The sequence below is a fragment of the Phocoena sinus genome, chromosome 19, assembly GCF_008692025.1.
Source record: "Phocoena sinus isolate mPhoSin1 chromosome 19, mPhoSin1.pri, whole genome shotgun sequence".
NCBI classification, from domain to species: Eukaryota; Metazoa; Chordata; class Mammalia; order Artiodactyla; family Phocoenidae; genus Phocoena; species Phocoena sinus.
The window spans coordinates 16247474-16265696 of NC_045781.1; the positions used below are offsets into that span (position 1 = coordinate 16247474).

General features: G+C 42.7%; 1 protein-coding gene across 2 annotated transcripts; it reads left to right on the plus strand.

The window, feature by feature from the left end:
- Window positions 1–929: 929 nt before the first annotated feature.
- ZNF599 (zinc finger protein 599) lies at window positions 930–17761 on the plus strand. 2 transcript variants are annotated; one of them, XM_032613643.1, is made up of 4 exons: window positions 930–1425; window positions 3343–3469; window positions 5447–5542; window positions 13066–17761. In XM_032613643.1, exons 1-4 carry the CDS (start codon window positions 1408–1410, stop codon window positions 14589–14591), a joined length of 1767 nt encoding a protein of 588 aa, XP_032469534.1. In that variant the 5' UTR covers window positions 930–1407; the 3' UTR covers window positions 14592–17761. The 2 variants fall into 2 exon arrangements, with proteins under 2 accessions (XP_032469534.1, XP_032469535.1); XM_032613644.1 differs by having other exon boundaries at window positions 955–1051; window positions 13066–15438.
- Window positions 17762–18223: the final 462 nt, after the last annotated feature.

Here is an 18223-nt window from a genome sequence, read left to right on the forward strand (position 1 = left end):
TGCTAAATTTTGAATCCTGTGGCCTGTAAGGAAGTATCCCTTGGAAAATAGATTTACCTATATTATGAAACTCTGCTGCATGGACCATTAAAAAAAAAACAAAATGACGTGAGCCAAATGGTACAACACTGTATTATGTAAAAGTCTTAAACACTACTTAGGAGGCTTCTTGTTGAGCCAGAGAGTCAATATATTTCATGTTTTGACAAATATCACCAATGACTCTGCAAAGAAGTATATCAGACTTATTCTCACAGCAGTGTATGCCAGATCCTTGTGAAGACATTGCCAATAATACTAATATAAAATAATAATAAAATGACAGCAAAAGCTCTTAAGTACTTATCATTATGTTAGGCCTAGTGCTAAGCACTTTTTAGTTATCTCCCAGGAAGTAGATAGTTTTGTCTCATTCATTGGAATTTAAAGGGTCCGGTTCTTAACTGTGTTGGACCATTAAAATCCCCTGGAGGGCTTAGGCACAAGTATGCGGGGGGGGGGGGGGGGGGCGGGGGGGGGGCCCACCCAAGAGTACATGATTCAGTATGTCTGAAGTGGGATCTGAGGCCTTGTATTTGTAACAAGTTCCCAGGTAATGCTGATGTGGTCTGTGGGTTGGAAACCACGGATTAGGGGAACACTTTAAATTACTATCTTAAAGAATAATCTTCATTTTTCATTGTAAATCCTGGCTCAGAGAGGGGAAACGCTGGGGCAGGAGCACAGTGCGGAAGGTCAAGGCATGGGTCACGTGTTACAGACCTTTAAGGGCGGGGCATTGCCTGAAGGGACGAGGAAATCTGCGTGCCTTTAAGAAGAAACGAGGCCACGCCCCCTCTTTGGAACCTCAGGGTACAGTTTTCACAGAAAACAGGAAGTGAGCTCCCCAGTTCACCGGATGCAGTCAGAAATTACGTTACCCACAAGGCAGTGCCTCGAACGTCGGCGGCGGCAGGAGAGTCAATGACGGACGGCGGAGACCGGCATTCCCTGCTGCAGCTTGGGCGGAGCTTCTGGCGTCGGGTCTTAGGACGTCGTTGGGAAGTGGCCGGTATGTCCTTACTGGCCTTTCTGGCTGGAGCACTGGGCATTGGCGGCTTCTCAGAAAAAGGTCTTCAAGACCGAGCAAAGGACAGCGAGGAGAATGGGACCCACCTCTACGCTTTTGTATGAGCCGTGACCCGCCCCCCCTCGAGCGGGTTGTCAGCCGAGCACTCTCCGAGCTCGGCCCCAGCTTTCGGTCTCCGCAGGTCCCGGAGGCGGCTCCCGGGGCCTTGTGCGCATCCCACACCGCGGACACTCAGGTCCCAGGTGCTCCCGCCCAGGGCTGGCCTGAGGAGTCGGCTGAGCCCGCTGGACCGGCTTTTGTCGCCGCCTCTCGTCGTCCCGCTCTGCCCACAGGGCCCCATGGCGGCGCCGGAGCTGGTGAGTGGAGGGTTCCGCAGGCCCATGTGCGCTGGGGTCGCTGTCAGCACGGTTCCACTCGGTATGATATAGGGAATCTCGGGAACTTTTGCCTTTCCCTCTTAATACTCTCGGATCTGGAGGTCCAGTGAGAATGGGGTGTGGGAACGACAGTGCTAATCACTTCCAACCCAGGCTTCTGAATCCGGGCCAGGGGTTCAGGTGTGGAGAGGCACCCATTTCTGGCTCTAACCTTGAGCTTGTCGATTGGCCTCCATTCCCTCGGGTCTAAAATTGGACTATTAACTATTTTTCTCTTTCGGTTGAGGGAACTGGAGAGGATATGCGTGTGACGTGTGTCCTTCAGTGCTCAGCAGGACCCAGAGAGCATCACTCTCGATGTGGTTTCCAGAGAGGGACTCTCCTGGTCCTGCTATTATCTTAGTCTCACACCGAGATGGAGTCTGACCCCCAGGCCTCCCTGCCTCGGGCCTCAACCCAGCTGAAAGCTGGGAGACTGGGATGAGAGAGCCTCTAGAGCAGAGGTGAGGTGGGAGCAGCGTTTTTGGAATTGCTGCTCCGCTAATAGGAGTAGAAGTTCCCTGGACAGACCAGAAGACAAGCCAGTCACTGAATTTATCTTTGCAGATGCCATCTGGGTACCACAAGTGAAGTTGGCTTGCCACTTATGGCAGTGAACCCATTTTCCTAGCACATTTACTTATATTTGAAAAGTGAATCCATTACAGTATTCCTTAATGACAGTGCATAGGAATGTTGTGTCTCAAGGCATGTAAACACATGGACAGGCCTTAAGTTATTCTTCAGCATGCCACCTTGTTTGCTCTCATCATAGCTCAGATCACCTTCAGAACTTCTCTTATTTACCCATATTTCCTCACCTGACTTGCTCCCTAACTTCATTCCAGCCTTGTTCCACATCCACTCAGAGAGGTCTTCCCCAGTTGCCCCATCTAGAGTCTCCCGTATCATAAAGTCTCCCATAATCTTTGTAGTCATCTCACTCACTTTTGGGGGTTTTTTCGGAGCCCTCAGGGCCATATGACTATCTTGATCATTTATTTAGTTTCTTGTCAAGGATCTTTCCTTGACAAGAGTGTGAGTCCTGTTCTCTGCTTTATTCCCAGGCTTAGAAGAGTGCTGGGCCTGTACCAGGTGTTCAGTAAGCAGTTGATGAATGAAAGATTCGACCGTCTGGGGCTCCCATCATACTTAAATCTAACTCCCCCACCGTGCCTGATCCAGAGGGACCTGGTTTCAAATCTTGCCCCTTCTCATTAGACATATGACTCTGGGCAGCTTGACTTTGAGTCCCCATTTGCTGAGTGTGAAATGGAGACAGTGATGGTGTTTACCCCATGGGCTGCAGGAGGATTAATGAAATTCACAAATACACACTGAGCACTGACATGTGCTGGGCACTGCAGTGTTTGCTTTATGAACATTTTCACTTAAATTCCCACAACATGGTGAAGTTGGTAATGTGGAAATTGAGGCTCAAAGAAATTAGCATCAAAAGGCTGGATTTAAGCCCCAGGAAGTCTAGCTCCAGACCTAGAGTCTTTTAGTTGCTTTAACACAGCACCTAAAGCCCTTAGGTGCAGGCAAACAGTGCAGACCAGTGAGGCTCAGCTGCTGCTGTGTTATCATTACTTGAATTACAGTAATGGACTCACAGTCCACACAAGATTACCACTGTTTTGTGTCACTCTCCAGTGGATTCCCATATAGGTGGCTTTCCTCTCCTGCACCTTTGTATTCTGTCAAAGGCACCATCTACCTCCCTCCTGAGCCCAGCACAGACCTTGGTTCTCAGGAGATACTCAGTGATTCAGGCCTTGGGTCTCTCTGGACTTTTGCCACTAACCAAACAGTAGACTCATACAGGCACCCCACCACTTCTGTTTGACTTTCCAGGAATTGGTATCATTTGAAGATGTGGCCGTAACCTTCACTGGGGAGGAATGGAGACATCTGGACCTGGCCCAGAGGACCTTATACCAGGAGGTGATGCTGGAGACTTGTGGCCTCCTGGTCTCACTGGGTAAGGCCTCACCTGTGTGGTACCCACAGCCTCTTTCATTCCACTCTCTCTCTCTAAGCATGGCTGGTTGAGAAGACCTGAGGAACCTACCTTCCCTTCTCCCTCCAGCCCCAGCATGTTCTTATCTAACCTCCTCTTGCTTGGTTTCCTTTTCTGCATCAAGGATTGTTGTACAACAAATGCAGTTCTTCTCAACACTTTTACCCAAGTGTCCAATATAAGCTGACCTCAATCTGACATTCTTATTCCAGATTCCCATGATCTGGAATTCAGCTTGATTGGGTCAAATGTCCTCAGAGCCCAGTTAACAGGACCTGTGGTTAATGGGACGTTCTCCAAGAACATGGTGAATTAGACAGACAGGAAGCTATTTGTCATCAGTGCTACTGGTATCTTTCCAAGCAACACAATCTCAGCTAAAAGAGTTCTTTGACCCCTGGTACCTGCACAGTCATCCCTTATGTCCTAAGGCCTGTGCCTTGCTTCTCTGAGGCTATGGGAGTTAATTTTAGAGAGTACACAGACATATTTTCAAATGGCATTGATGGGCATCTGAGAAGGCTATTTCTTTTTCCCTTCTTTCCTGCCTCTTGACTGTTGTTGAGAGAGTCTGGGCTTAGTGCTGAGTCTTCAGCGTTCACATGGCTGTTGGCTGATTTCCCCTTCAGCAGAAAGAACAGTCGCAGGACTCACAGACTTGAGTCGGCAGCATGAGCTTGCTGGGACCACGATTATTTTTGTTTTATCATATTTTTATAGTAACCTTCCACTTAGCCCCAGTGAACTAGTATCTTTAAAGGGCTTAGAATAGAACTGGGAACATAGCAAGTGCCACACGTGCATTTGTTATATATAATAAATTAATACATCCCAAGTGTTCTCCCACCTAAACCTTAAATGTCCACTTTATCCAGAAATGGTTACCTCTGACAGGGCTCTCCCAGCCTTGTGTCCACATAGTCTCTCCCAGGAGGTCAGTCATCAGTGAAGTAAATCCAGTGTTATTTTATGACAATTGTGATTAGTTGTTGAAAGGAGACATCTGGGGAATAGTATTCCAGGTGGAGGGACCGACACGAGCCAAGTCCCTGAGGGGTCAGGGAGCTCAGGTCCAACAGAGGCGAAGGAATATCTGGTTCTCCTTTTCCACGGCCCCATCACTGAGCTTGGTGCCAGGCGTATGGCAGACATCAGTGAACATTTGCTCAGTGACAGCTGGGTGCACTCTGGCTTGCAGTACAGGATTTTCTAATCAGAGCTTCTGTGGTCCTGGTTTCTAAGTCATTGACTTCTCTCCAGAGTCCTCCTGTCCCTTAGCCTTCGAATTTGGCAAAATATATTTGGCTGCATGTACCAGAAAACCACCTCATACACGTTTCACCCTGAAAAAAGTTTATTACTTCACCTAATGAGAAGCCCTGAGGTGGTGCTGGCTCCTGGGTTGGTATCTACCAACCCAGTTGTCTCTGTTTGTCTGCTTTCTCTCCTTGGCCCAGATCATCAGGCCAGCATCCTTGAAGTGGCCACAGGATGGTGCAGCAGCAAGTAAGGCAGCAGGTCCCCACATTCAGCCCTGTCTTCCCAACCTGGATTGAAGGCTTTTTCTTAAGAATGGGTAGCAGTTTAGGTCATGGCCTACCTCAGATAACTGACTCTCAGTTTAGTTAGTCTAGTGTTTTTAGCCATCCTTGGGCACCAGAATCACCTGGGGAGCTTTGAAAACAACCAGAGCTCAGTTTTTATGCCCAGAGATTTGGTTTAATTTGTTCTGTGTTTAGAACCAGGCATGTCTAAGTAGTTCTGATGCATGGGAAGGTTGAATCTTACTGATTTAATTAGGGAAAACCTTCTGGAAGGAGTCATCCCCTTTCTGGGGTTTCATGGTGGTGTGTTAAAGGTGTACACTCCGGTATACTTCAGAGTTTTCCTTTTGTCTTTACCTATATACCCATGCCCCATTTATTTCTCCATGCACAGGGCATCCTGTTCCCAAACCAGAGCTGATTCACCTACTGGAGCATGGGCAAGAACTAAGGACAGTGAAGAGAGGCCTCTCCAGAAGCACCTGTACAGGTGGGTGGCATGGCAGCTGGCAGACTACCACGGAATGACTGTGTCTGAAATTCCATGGGCAGTTTCTTTTTTTGCAGCCTTCCTGGGGTCTTAGGTGGTCATGGAGCACTTTGAACTGTGTTTCCTCTGTCTTCCCAATCCCATCACACTCTTTGCCTTTACTAGGGTTGAAATGTGGTATACTGGGTAAGAGATGGGCTGTAAACTTGGCCACTTACTAGCCTCATGACCCTGGGGAAGTTGCATGATCTCCCTGTGCCTTTGATATCAACTCAAGGCTGAGTTGGTGCTGCCTGCTGTAAGAGATAACTCCAAAATCTTGGTGGGTCAACTGGTTAAGACTGTTTCTCATTTGTGCCATGGTATAATGTGGGTCAGCAGGGGAGCTCTGTACCACATATCTATTCAGGGACCCAGGTGTATTCTTTTGTCAGTATGTGGCTGTAAGGTGGCCCTGGCATCATCCAGCTGGCCAAGAGGAACAGGAGAGAAGGGGAGTAGTCATATCCACTTGCATACATAGTCACTTCCATTCACATTCCATTGACAAGAACTGGGCATTAGGCTACGTGTTTTGTCATAGAAATGTGGTTTAGCCTTGTGCCCAAGGACAAAATACCAGGGATATGATGAACATATACTCAGTTTGCTAAACTTAGCCTATATTAGAAAAAGATAGAGTAATAATAGTTTCTGTATCACTGTATTGTTTGGGAATGTAATTAGATAACTTGAAACTGCTTATTAGGACATTACCTGACCCAAAGTTAGTGGCTTAATAAATTTACCTACTAGTAATATTCATATATTATTACTCATAATGAATAGAGAACAATGATATCTCAAACTTCCTTCCAGATTCAGAAAAGACAGTCCTTTCTTTTTCTGCAGATTACTACCTCCAACTATATTTTGCATTCCCACTCTTTTCTACCTGCATCCAATCATTTATTTATCTATACATCCCTGCATGCATCCATCCTTCCATTTGTAAATGAGATGTTCAGAAGCAGTCCCTAGCCTTGTCATCTTCCTACCCTCCTGTCTTGTAAAACCTCAAGGGGACATTTGCCTTTGTCAGCTCCACTTCAAGTGTGTGGATAGCACTGACGCAGATTCATGATCTCTCCCCACTAGGGTTCCTTCAGGCTGCTCAGCCAGCCAGTGAGTATCTCTGGCCAGCGCCTCGTCAGCCCTGCTGAGTCTGTCTCAAGCCTTCACCCCTTCCCACAGTTCTCCATCTTCACTTGAATGTTTCAGAGGCACTTCACACCCATCATGCCTAAAAAGGACCTCATGATCTTGCCCATTCCTCTCGTCTCTCCATTTCAATTCATGGCCTTGCCATTCACTAAGTTGAGAAAGCCAAAAACAAACTTGAACAACCCCTCAACACCTCCATTTTCATCATTCCCAATATCCAGCCATCCCTGAATCTTGATCATATTTCATCATACGTTTCTCCTGAATCCATCGTCTCCATCAATTCCATCAGTTCCAGCACTATCACCCTAGTCCAGGCTATAATCATCTTTTGCCTGCATGATGCTAACAGATTCCTAACTGGTCCCCCCCATATCTGCTCTGTGCCTCTGATCAGCTTTATGTCTTACATCCACTTCCCCGTCTACTCACACCTTATTCCAAATATCACCACCTCCCTAGCCACTGAGATCTCAGCATATGACCTAGTTCATTTTGAAAATAAAGGCCATTCACTTGTTTTTCTTGCCTTCTAACCCTTACTGATCTATCCCTGTGGGTTCCTTCTCACCTCTCAGAAGAGTTCTCATCCCCAGCCGTGGCTAATTCCCCAAGCAGCATCTAGGTCATACCTTCACTTACCTTCTCAGGTGTATTAGTTATCTGTTGCTATATAGCAATATTAAAAATCACTCATTATTTAATATTAAAATATCACTCATGTATTATCTCTCATCTGTGGATCAGAAATCCAGGCACAGCTTAGCTGGGTCCTCTGCAAAGCTGCAATCGTAGGCCGCTTGCAACATGTCAGCTTACTTCTTCAAATCAAGTAATGGTGTGAGAGACTCCAGCAAGAGAGATCTTACACATATACTTTATCTCTTACATCTTACATTCTGTCACCTTTGTTATATTCTATTCTTTAGAAGTAAATCAAGGTCCCACTAGGATTCAGGCAGAGGGCATCAAAACTGTGTGAACACCATGAGGCAGGGATTATGGGGAACCATACATGAGTCTGTCCACTGTATCAGGGAATGTGCATCTTCATTTATTTCCTACCTCTTGTATATCTCCATCTTCTCTCTACTCAACATAAAAAACGTGGTCAAGTTTCTGACACTTGAGGGAAACATTTTAAAAAAAAAATGCTCTTGGCTCTCCAGTGCCCTCCAAAAGTTGTTGACTTTATTTCAGCTGAACTACCAAGCTTCTTCGAGGACTTTTCTCATTCTCAGAAGAGACATCTACACAGACCTCCCCTTTACTATTTTCTGTAATTTTTGTACTGAGGGGTAATTTACACATAGTGAATGTACAAATCTTAAAGTTCATCATCATGAAATTTTACATATATATAAGCCAGAGTATCCACCACACAGGATAAGAAATATAGTATTTCCAGCACCTCTCAGGCTTTTTGTACTTCTCTCCTTATTAATATCCCCTTCCACAAAAGTAACCAGTGTTTAGACTCTGTCACCATAGATTAGTTTTGAAGGTTTATAAATGGAACTCCACAGTACACAATATTGCTATCTCTGTCTTCTTTTGATAATCATTATGACTCTGGAATTTACCCATGTGGTTGCATATATTTGGAGTTAGTTTCTCGCTGTGCAATATCTCAATGAATTAATAGATTATATATACCTGTTTTCCTGTTGATGGACATTTGGCTGTTCTCCATTTTTGGAATATTATGAAGAATGCTGCTATGAATATTCTTGATCATATTTTTTGTTGGCTATAAGCATGCATTTCTGTTGGGAGTATACATACGAGTGGACTGGCTGGATCATGGTGTAGTTACATGATTAGCTTTAAAAGAAGCCATCAATCAGTTTCAAAGTGACTGCACTGTTTCACATTCCCACCGGCCACGTGTAAGAGTCCTCATTGCTTCAGATACTAGTAAGCAGGTGGTATCTGCCCCTTTACTCTTTGAGTAGGTGTATTTCTCAGCACCACAGTACTAAAAATGTTCTTACAGGTTATTGTTGACATTCTGATGGACAAATGCACCAACTGTGATAATGATAGGAGACAGTGGTCTAAAATTTACAGAACACTTGCCATGCACTGTGATGATTGATTTACATTTTCTCATGTAACCTTGTTATGAACTGAATGTCTGTGTCCTCCCAAAATTTGTATGTTGAATCTCTAAGACCCCAATGTGATGAAATTAAGATGTGGGGCCTTTGGGAGGTGATTGGGTTTAGATGAGGTCATGAGGATGGAAGCACCCATGATGGGATTAGTGTTGTTATATGAAGACAAAGAGACCATGGCCTTTCCTAGGTGTGGTGTGTGGTGCTGGGGGTGGTGGGGAAGAGAAGGAGAGTTCTCTGGTGTCTCTTCTTTTTTTTTTTTTTTTTTTTTTTTTAATATTTATTTATTTGGCTGTGTTGGGTCTTAGTTGCAGCACGCGGGATCTTCGTTGCTGCGTGCAGGATCTTCGTTGCAGCATGCAGGATCTTTAGTTCCGGCACGTGGGAATCTTTTAGTTGTGGCATGCAGAATCTTTAGTTGTGGCGTGCGGGATCTTTAGTTACAGCATGAGGGATCTTTAGTTATGACACGAGGGATCTTTCGTTGTAGCATGCGAGATCTAGTTCCCTGACTAGGGATCGAACCTGGGCCCCCTGCATTGGGAGTGAGGAGTCTTAATCGCTGGACCACCAGGGAAGTCCCTTGGTGTATCTTATAAGGATACTAATCCTCTCAGATCCCTACCCTTATGACCTCATTTAACCTTAATTACTTCTGTAAAGTCCCTATCTCCAAATACACATTGGAGGTTAGGGCTTCAACACATGAATTTTGGTGGAACACAAACATTCAGTCCATACCAAAATTTGTTTCTTGAGTAAATACAGGGCTATTCAGATATTCTGTTTTTTCTTGTATCAGTTTTGGTAATTTGAGTCTTTTAAGGAATTTGTCCACTTCATCTAATTATTCTATCCATTACTTTTTAAGATGGTTTCAAAATGGTAAATTTTAGGTTATGTGTATTTTACCACAATTTAAATTTTAGGTATGTATTGTACATATCATTTTTATAATGCCATTAAAAACTGACATTCTCGGGCTTCCCTGGTGGTGCAGTGGTTGAGAGTCTGCCTGCCGATGCAGGGGACACGGGTTCGTGCCCCGGTCTGGGAAGATCCCACATGCCGCGGAGCGGCTGGGCCCGTGAGCCACGGCCACTGAGCCTGCGCATCCAGAGCCTGTGCTCTGCAATGGGAGAGGCCACAACAGTGAGAGGCCCGAGTACCGCAAAAAAAAAAAATTAAAAACTGACATTCTCAAAAAAATAAAGATTGTTCATCGTACTTGTGTGTGTATGTTTTGCTTTCTTATTTGAATACTATAAAAAGTATCCATTTATGTTGGTGTATAGGATTTGTACTTTTCATTTAACAGTACATTACTAAGATTCATGATGCATGAAGCTATAGTTTACTCATTTTTTTCTTCTGTGGTCATTTATATGAGTATAACACAATGTATTCATCCATTTTCATGGGAATTTTCTTGTTTCTAATTTTCTGTACCCACAGACAATACAGCCATGAAAATTCACATGCATGTGTTCTCACAAACGTGTGGGAATTTCTCTTAGTAATATTCCTAGGACTAGAATTTGGGGATTATAAGTTAAGCAAAAGGAGAACTTTACTAGATGATGCCCTGTTGTTTTCTAAAATGGTTATTTGTACCCACTTACACTTCACCTGCCTTGTATGAACAATTGCATGGATCCATACCCTCTCTAACACTTGATAAGTTTTTTCAATCAGGTGAATATAAAATGGTCTCTCACTGTAGTCTTAATTTGCCCTTCCCTCATATCTAAGAAATTTGAGTTATCTCTTCATATGTTGATTGGCCAGTATACATCTGTGAAATATCAGTTCATAATACGTTCAGTTTTCATTTTGGGTGTGGAGTGTTGAAGTCCCCAGCTGTCATTGTAGTTTTGTCTATTTCTCCTTTCAGTGCAGTTTTTGGTTTGTATATTTTGAGGCTCTTATATTTGGTACATACAGATTTAGAATTGTTACGTCTTCCTGGTGGATTAATCTTTTTATCATTATATAATGTCCCTCATTGTCCCATTTTCTTTGCTCTGTAGTCTGTTAATATAGTCCTGATGTTAATATAGCCATCTTTCTTTGTTTACCTTTTTAAAAATTATATTTAGTTTAGTCAGATTGATTAGTCTTTTATAAAGAATGCTTCTGTATGTTTATGAAATCTTCCTTTTCCCCAAGATCTAAAAGATAGTCATTTTCACTATTTGTTAAAAGTTTTTAATCTTTAGCTTCTAACAGTTAAGTCTTAATCAGTCTGGAATTAATTTTTTGTTTTGTACAAGATAGAAATACAATTTCATTTTCTTCCATTGTGACAAATAATTTTTCTACATTCATTTATTGAATACAGTCAAGCCCCCTACATATGACCAAGTTCTGTTCCAAGAGCACGTTCATAAGTCCAATTTGTTTGTAAGTCTGACAAAGTTAGCCTAGGTACCCAAGTAACACAATTAGCTGTATTGCACTGTACTGTAATAGGTTTACAAGACTTCTAACACAAATACATAAAAAACAAACACAAAGAAAACATTTTTAATCTTACAGTACAGTACCTTGAAAAGTACAGTAGTATAGTACAACAGCTGGTATACAGGAGCTGGCATAGAGTGAACTGGCAAGAAGAGTTACTGACTGGAGGAGGTGGGAGATGGTAGAGCTGAAGGATCATCAGCAATAGGAGAAGGGCAAGCTGCAATTTCACTTACACCTGACGTTGATGGCACAGGTTCTGGTTCCGTGCTGGATTCAATTCTGTCTACCCTCTTGAAAAAAATGATCCAATGATGTCTGGATAGTAGCTATTTTTTTCTTGTCATAGATGACACGGTAGCACTGGATTGCATTCTGAATAGCTGCTGCAACCTTTGTGTACTGTTTACGTTTGGGTCCTGTGCCTCAAAGACTAACAGTGCCTCCTCAAATAAAGAAAATTCCCTTGCCATTTCCTGCGTCATGAATCTCTTTGGTTCTTCAGTTACTTCTTCTTCCTGTTGTCTCTCTTCATTCTTTCTCTGAGCCTCCAATTCCATCCAGTCTTCATTAGTAAGCTCCTTGTTCGCATCTTTGAAAGTTCACAACTTGAAGGTTCATATGTAGGCGACTTCCTGTATTCCTTCCTTTTTCCACTGGCGTCTCTGCTGCTTTTGTCATATATCAAAGTTCCATATATACATTTCTGAGCTCCCAATTCTGTTTTGTCCTTTGACGATTTGACAGCTTATCTTATATCTATGCTACATCACACTGCCTTGGTGTGTATGATTTCATCATAATCCTAATTCCTCAAAGGGCAAGTCCCCTTGCTTTATTCTTCTTCAGAGATATCCTCGTCTCTCTGTTATTTTATATAAATTCCACAATCAGCTTGCCAATAACCATGAAAAACCCTACTGGGATTTATCTGAAGTAGTATTAAATTTATAGATGAATTTGAGGGAAATTGGCAACTTTATATTATTAACCTCTTTTCATATAAATCTTCATTAATGTGATGTTTTCTGGTTTACTTCATCTAAATGTTATCTATTTTGAGTTTGTTCACCTAGTCTTTACTAGATATAATAGACTCAATATTTGCACCCAGTTGCTTATCACTGCCCCTGCCCCAATTTTCACACACTCCAGAATCCTAAGGTTTTGTTTCTCCTCTTTCCCTGCCTCCCTCTCCACCATCCTGTCATCCTCTTCTCTTTGCCTGGCATTCAACATTCTCTCAAAACCCTGAACCTTTGTACTTTCAGTCATCTGCTACAATTTTTCTCCTCATCCCTCTGTCAGGGAATTCCTACTCATCTTTCGAAATAAGCTCATGTAGCACCTTGTCCAGGTAGCCTCCACTGACCTCTTTCTGTCTTCCATCTGGGCCAAGTTAGGTCCACCTTCCCTGTGCTGTCATAGCATTATGAGACGTTGGAACACAGTCATTATCATTACTCTGTCCACCCTACCCCATTCTGGAGAGTGAGGAGGAGTCTCCACTCCAGATTTTCTATTCTGCACCAGATTTTCCTCCTGGGTTACCTTTTAAAGATGTCAAGAGTCCAAGGATCAGTAAAGAAAGAAATTTTAAACCTGGGTTTAAAAGATGTAAAAATGCCATAGACAGTAGAGGCTTTATTTTCACCTTCATTCTTCCACTAAACTGGTAATTTATTTTGTTCTGTGTTGACATCACTAATAGGCACCTTTCTTATATTGGATTTCCTTCAGGTGAAAAAGCAAAACCTGAGATCACAGAGCTTACTGCTTCTCACCTGGTCCTCACTGAGGGAGCCCCTTTTGAGGAACGAGTGACACATGGAGCCTCAAGGCATTCCAGGCTGGAGCAAGCAAGGGATCAGGAAAAACTGTCAGAAATGCAGGAAGGGAACTTGAGGCCAGGAACAGACATCCACAAGGAGACATGCCCTAGGAAGTTGAGCCATAAACATGATGACTTTGAGACAGATGATAGTCTTTATTTAAGGGTTTTACAGGAGCGAGTCACTACACGAGATGCTCTGCATGAACGTGATTCCCGAGAACCAGGAGGAGACCCTGTTATTGATGCAAGGAATAATCTCTACAGATGCAAGGAATGTGGAAAAGGTTTTAGCAAGAATTGGGCCCTCGTTCGGCATCAACAGATTCACGCTGGAGTGAAGCCGTATGAATGCAGTGAATGTGGGAAAGCCTGTCGTTATATGGCAGACTTCATTCGACATATGAGGTTTCATACTGGGGAAAAGCCATACAAGTGTATTGAGTGTGGGAAGGCCTTCAAACGCAGGTCTCACCTCACAGAGCACCAGCGTATTCACACTGGAGACAAGCCCTATGAGTGCAAAGAATGTGGTAAAGCTTTCACCCACCGTTCCTCTTTCATCCAGCATAATATGACTCACACTAGAGAAAAGCCCTTTTTGTGCAAAGAATGTGGGAAAGCTTTTTACTACAGCTCTTCCTTTGCTCAACACATGAGGATTCACACTGGAAAGAAACTTTACAAGTGCAGTGAATGTGGAAAGGCCTTTACTCACCGCTCCACTTTTATCCAGCATAATATGACCCACACAGGAGAAAAACCCTTTTTGTGCAAAGAATGTGGAAAAGCTTTCTGCCTGAACTCATCCTTCACTCAACACATGAGGATTCACACTGGAGAGAAACCCTATGAGTGCAGCGAATGTGGAAGGGCCTTTACTCACCGCTCCACTTTCATTCGGCATAAGAGGACCCATACTGGAGAGAAGCCCTTTGAGTGCAAAGAATGTGGGAAAGCCTTTTGTGACAGCTCTTCCTTAATTCAACACATGAGGATTCACACTGGTGAGAGGCCCTACGAGTGCAGTGAATGTGGAAAGGCCTTTACACACCATTCTGTTTTTATCCGACATAATAGGACCCATAGTGGAGAAAAACCCTTGGAATGTAAAGAGTGTGCAAAAGCATTTTACTATAGCTCTTCCTTTACTCGCCACATGAGGATTCACACTGGAGAAAAGCCTTATGTATGCAGAGAATGTGGAAAGGCCTTTACCCAACCTGCAAATTTTGTTCGGCATAATAGGATCCACACTGGAGAAAAACCCTATGAGTGCAAAGAATGTGAAAAGGCCTTTTGTGACAACTTTGCCTTAACTCAACACATGAGAACTCACACTGGAGAGAAACCCTTTGAATGTGGTGAATGTGGGAAGGCCTTCAGCCATAGTTCATCCTTCATTCACCATCGAAAGGGTCACACCAGAGTTTAAAAGATGTAACAAGGCCTTTTGCAAATGTGTTCACTTCAGTCAATTTTAGTGAACTCATACTGGTGAAATACCTTTCCTTTTGAGTATAACTATTCAGGGAAGTCTTTTGGCCAGAGAAATATCTTACTCAGTATCTGAAGAGAAACATCATAATTTTCATCTCTGTGAAAGCTTTTTGTGGCAGGTCATCTAGAAATTGACGCAGCCTGCAGCTCTACACTACACCTGAGAATCATCCACGAGAGAGACTCAGTGGTTGTCATGCATTTGAGGAAAATGTCAGCAACAGTTCTTCCTATGTTTATACTATAAATCCATCTCAAGAGTATTTTAAAAGAACAAAGAGATGTAGAAGAAAGGAAAGAGAAATGCATGTGTGGCTGCGTTCTGATTTCCCTGCCAGGCTATGACAATTTGTCAATTGTGTGTGTGCACATGCAGAGGGGATGAAGAGGGAGAGATCAAAAGGCCTCATCACCTTTATGTGTTTTCTTATATATCCATAGTCAGGAGAATTGGACCATTGGGGCAGCTCTGCTAACATTTATTAAAAGATCTTTGTTACAAAACACTGTCATGTCTACCCTTGAATATAAGGCCTGAGTGATGAAATACATATACATACACACCTACATATGCAGTCAATTCTTCTAATTCATGGTAGTTATATTCTATAAATTCACCACAAACACTGAACTAGTGAATACTGAACCATTGCTCCTAGTGGCAATACAGGTTTAAGTTCCTGAGAGCCTCTGTTCACATTTTCATCAACCAATCAGTACATAATCTTTTTATTTAGTTTTTAATTTTTTGGCTGCATTGGGTCTTCGTTGTGGTGCATGGGCTTTCTCTAGTTGTGGCAAGCGGGGGCTACTCTTTGTTGCAGTGCATGAGCTTCTCATTGTGGTGGCTTCTATTGTTGCGGAGCACGGGCTCTAGGCATGCAGGCTTCAGTAGTTGGCATGTGGGCTCAGTAGTTGTGGCATACAGGCTTAGTTGCTCTGCGGCATGTGGGATCTTCCCGGAGCAGGGATTGAACCCATGTCCCCTGCATTGGCAGTGGATTCTTAACCACTGTGCCACCGGGGAAGTCCCAATACGTAATCTTCTATGGATTTTTTTTCTGTTTTTAAAGATACCTTATTTAATAAATGTTTCTTATGTTACATCCAATATTTCCTTATAATAAAAAATATTTTAATTATATCATTTTTGTGTATTGTTACTGTACTGCTTTAACTTTTTCACTCAGTCATACAAACAATACACATATGCAGTACTCATATAAAATAAACATGTAAACACTGTACAGTACACTGCTCTACAGTACAGTCATGCAAAGAAAATCCTACAAACAATTAAAAATTAGCCAAAATTAAAAACATTAACTAAAACTCTGATTTTGATAGAACTGCAGGATGTGTGATGGGGCAGTGCCCTGAGTGGATTAATCTCCTGACCTTGGCTTGACCCAGGAAAACCAAAGGAGAGGTTGTTGCCTTGTTTTGCCATCTCTTCCAGGTCTTTGTTGGTGGGTTCCACTTCCTTCTCTGCCAGAATTTCTTCCATGTCTTCCGTCATGTCATTGAAGCCTTTTTTACTTATATACCATGTGATATGCATTATGTGTTTGACACTGTCCTTTATATTTTCTGTAACACCTTCAAAGCCTTTGAAAATTTTCAGGCAGTCTGGCGAAGCATTTTCCTAACAGTTAATGATAGTAGTCTGCTTGTTATTATCCCAGGCTGTGCCAACACACTAATAGTGCATATGGTGACAGACATCCAGTAGTCCATCATGGTGGTTTCTTTTATTTATTTATTTAGGCCACACCATGCACCACGTGGGATCTTAGTTCCCTGACCAGGGATTGAGCCCGCACCCCCTGCAGTGGAAACACAGTCTTAACCACTGGACTTCCAGGGAAGTCCCATGGTGGTTTCTTTGTTGGTGTTGAGAACTTTGCTAAAAAGCTCCCTCATGTTGTGCTTTTATGATGTCCTGATAGGTTGGATAACATGTAGTATTTAGGGGTATGAAAAGATGTTTAGGTTGGAGTGGGTATTTTCAATGCTGTCTTGTACAGTTTTGTTTTGTTTTTTTTTTAGTCGGTCTTCATCTCATGAATCCACAGCTTTTGCCACTTTTCCATCTTTTTCTTAGATTCATTACACTACTATAGATGTTACTTTTGTTGCAGGAAGGGGGATCCCTTCCAGGGCCCGAGAGTGGGCTCTTGTCTAACACTTGGAAATGCGTTGTCTGAGGAGACACACATGCTGACAAAGCAAGAGACTTTATTGGGAAGGGGTTCCCCGTGTGGAGAGCAACAGGGTAAGGGAGACCAGGAGAACTGCTCTGCCACGTGGCTTGCAATCTCGGGTTTTATGGAAATGGGGTTAGTTTCTGGGTTGTCTCTGGCCAGTCATTCTGATTCAGGGTCCTTCCTGTTGGCACACGCATTGCTCAGCCAAGATGGATTCCAGTGAGAAGGATTCTGGGAGGTTGGAAGGACATATGGACTTGTGTCTCCTTTCTCCTTTTGACCTTTCCCGAATTCTTCCAGTTGGTGGTAGCTTGTTAGTTCCGCATTCCTTACCAGGATCTCCTGTTGTAACTCATACAAGTGGCTACTATCTTGCCTGGCCAGGGCAGTCAGTTTCAGTCAGAGTTTCCCCTGACACTTTTAACATTTCTGGAGTGGCCACATGTAGAGACTGGTGAATTTCCTCGTCCTAGTTTTGGATGTGCCGTATTGTTGATTCATTAACATTGAACTCACAGCCAATAGCTGCATAAGTCATGACTGAATGAAGCTTATCTAACACGTGTATTTTCTCTATCATAGCCTTCTTGCACTACAAACCCTAGACAGCACTTCAACACTGTGCTTGGGGGCCATTTTCAACAGCAAAATCACCCAAAAAGCACAAAAATTCAAAAAAGTGTGGCACTAAAGAGATTGCGAAAAGGACACTTTATAATATGAAAGCTGACACCAGAAGGCAGAGTGACACTGTGTTTGACCTTAGCTGGTAACATGCATGATGGGCAACTTCAAATTTTTTATCACTCTGCACATGTCTGTAAATGACTGCAAAAATGCTATGAGTATTGATTTGGGAGTTACAAATAAAGTTCAGTGAATAGGTGAATTCGCAAATAATGAGGATTGCTTATTAAAGATCACTGATGAATTTTGTTATATTTGGTTTTTTTTTTTTTTCTCTTGGCTTCATTTGGAATAGTTTCTACTGCTACATCTTCCAGTTTCCTAATCTTTTCTTCTATGTGCACTCTCCCCTTCATCCCATCCAGTGTATTTCATATCATAATTTATAGTTTTTATCTCTTTTAGTTGGATTAGGGTCTTCCTTATGTCTTTCATGTCTCTACTTCACATGTTCATTCTTCTAGCTTCTTGGACATATGGAATAAATTTTTCTGTTTTAATGTCTTCTACTTTTACTATCTGTCATTCTGCACCTGTTTTTTTTTTATTGAAATATAGTTGATTTACAATGTTAATTTCTGCTGTACAGCAAAGTGATTCAGTAATACATATATATATATTCTTCATATTCTTTTCCATTATGTTTTATCACAGGATGTGAATATAGTTCCCT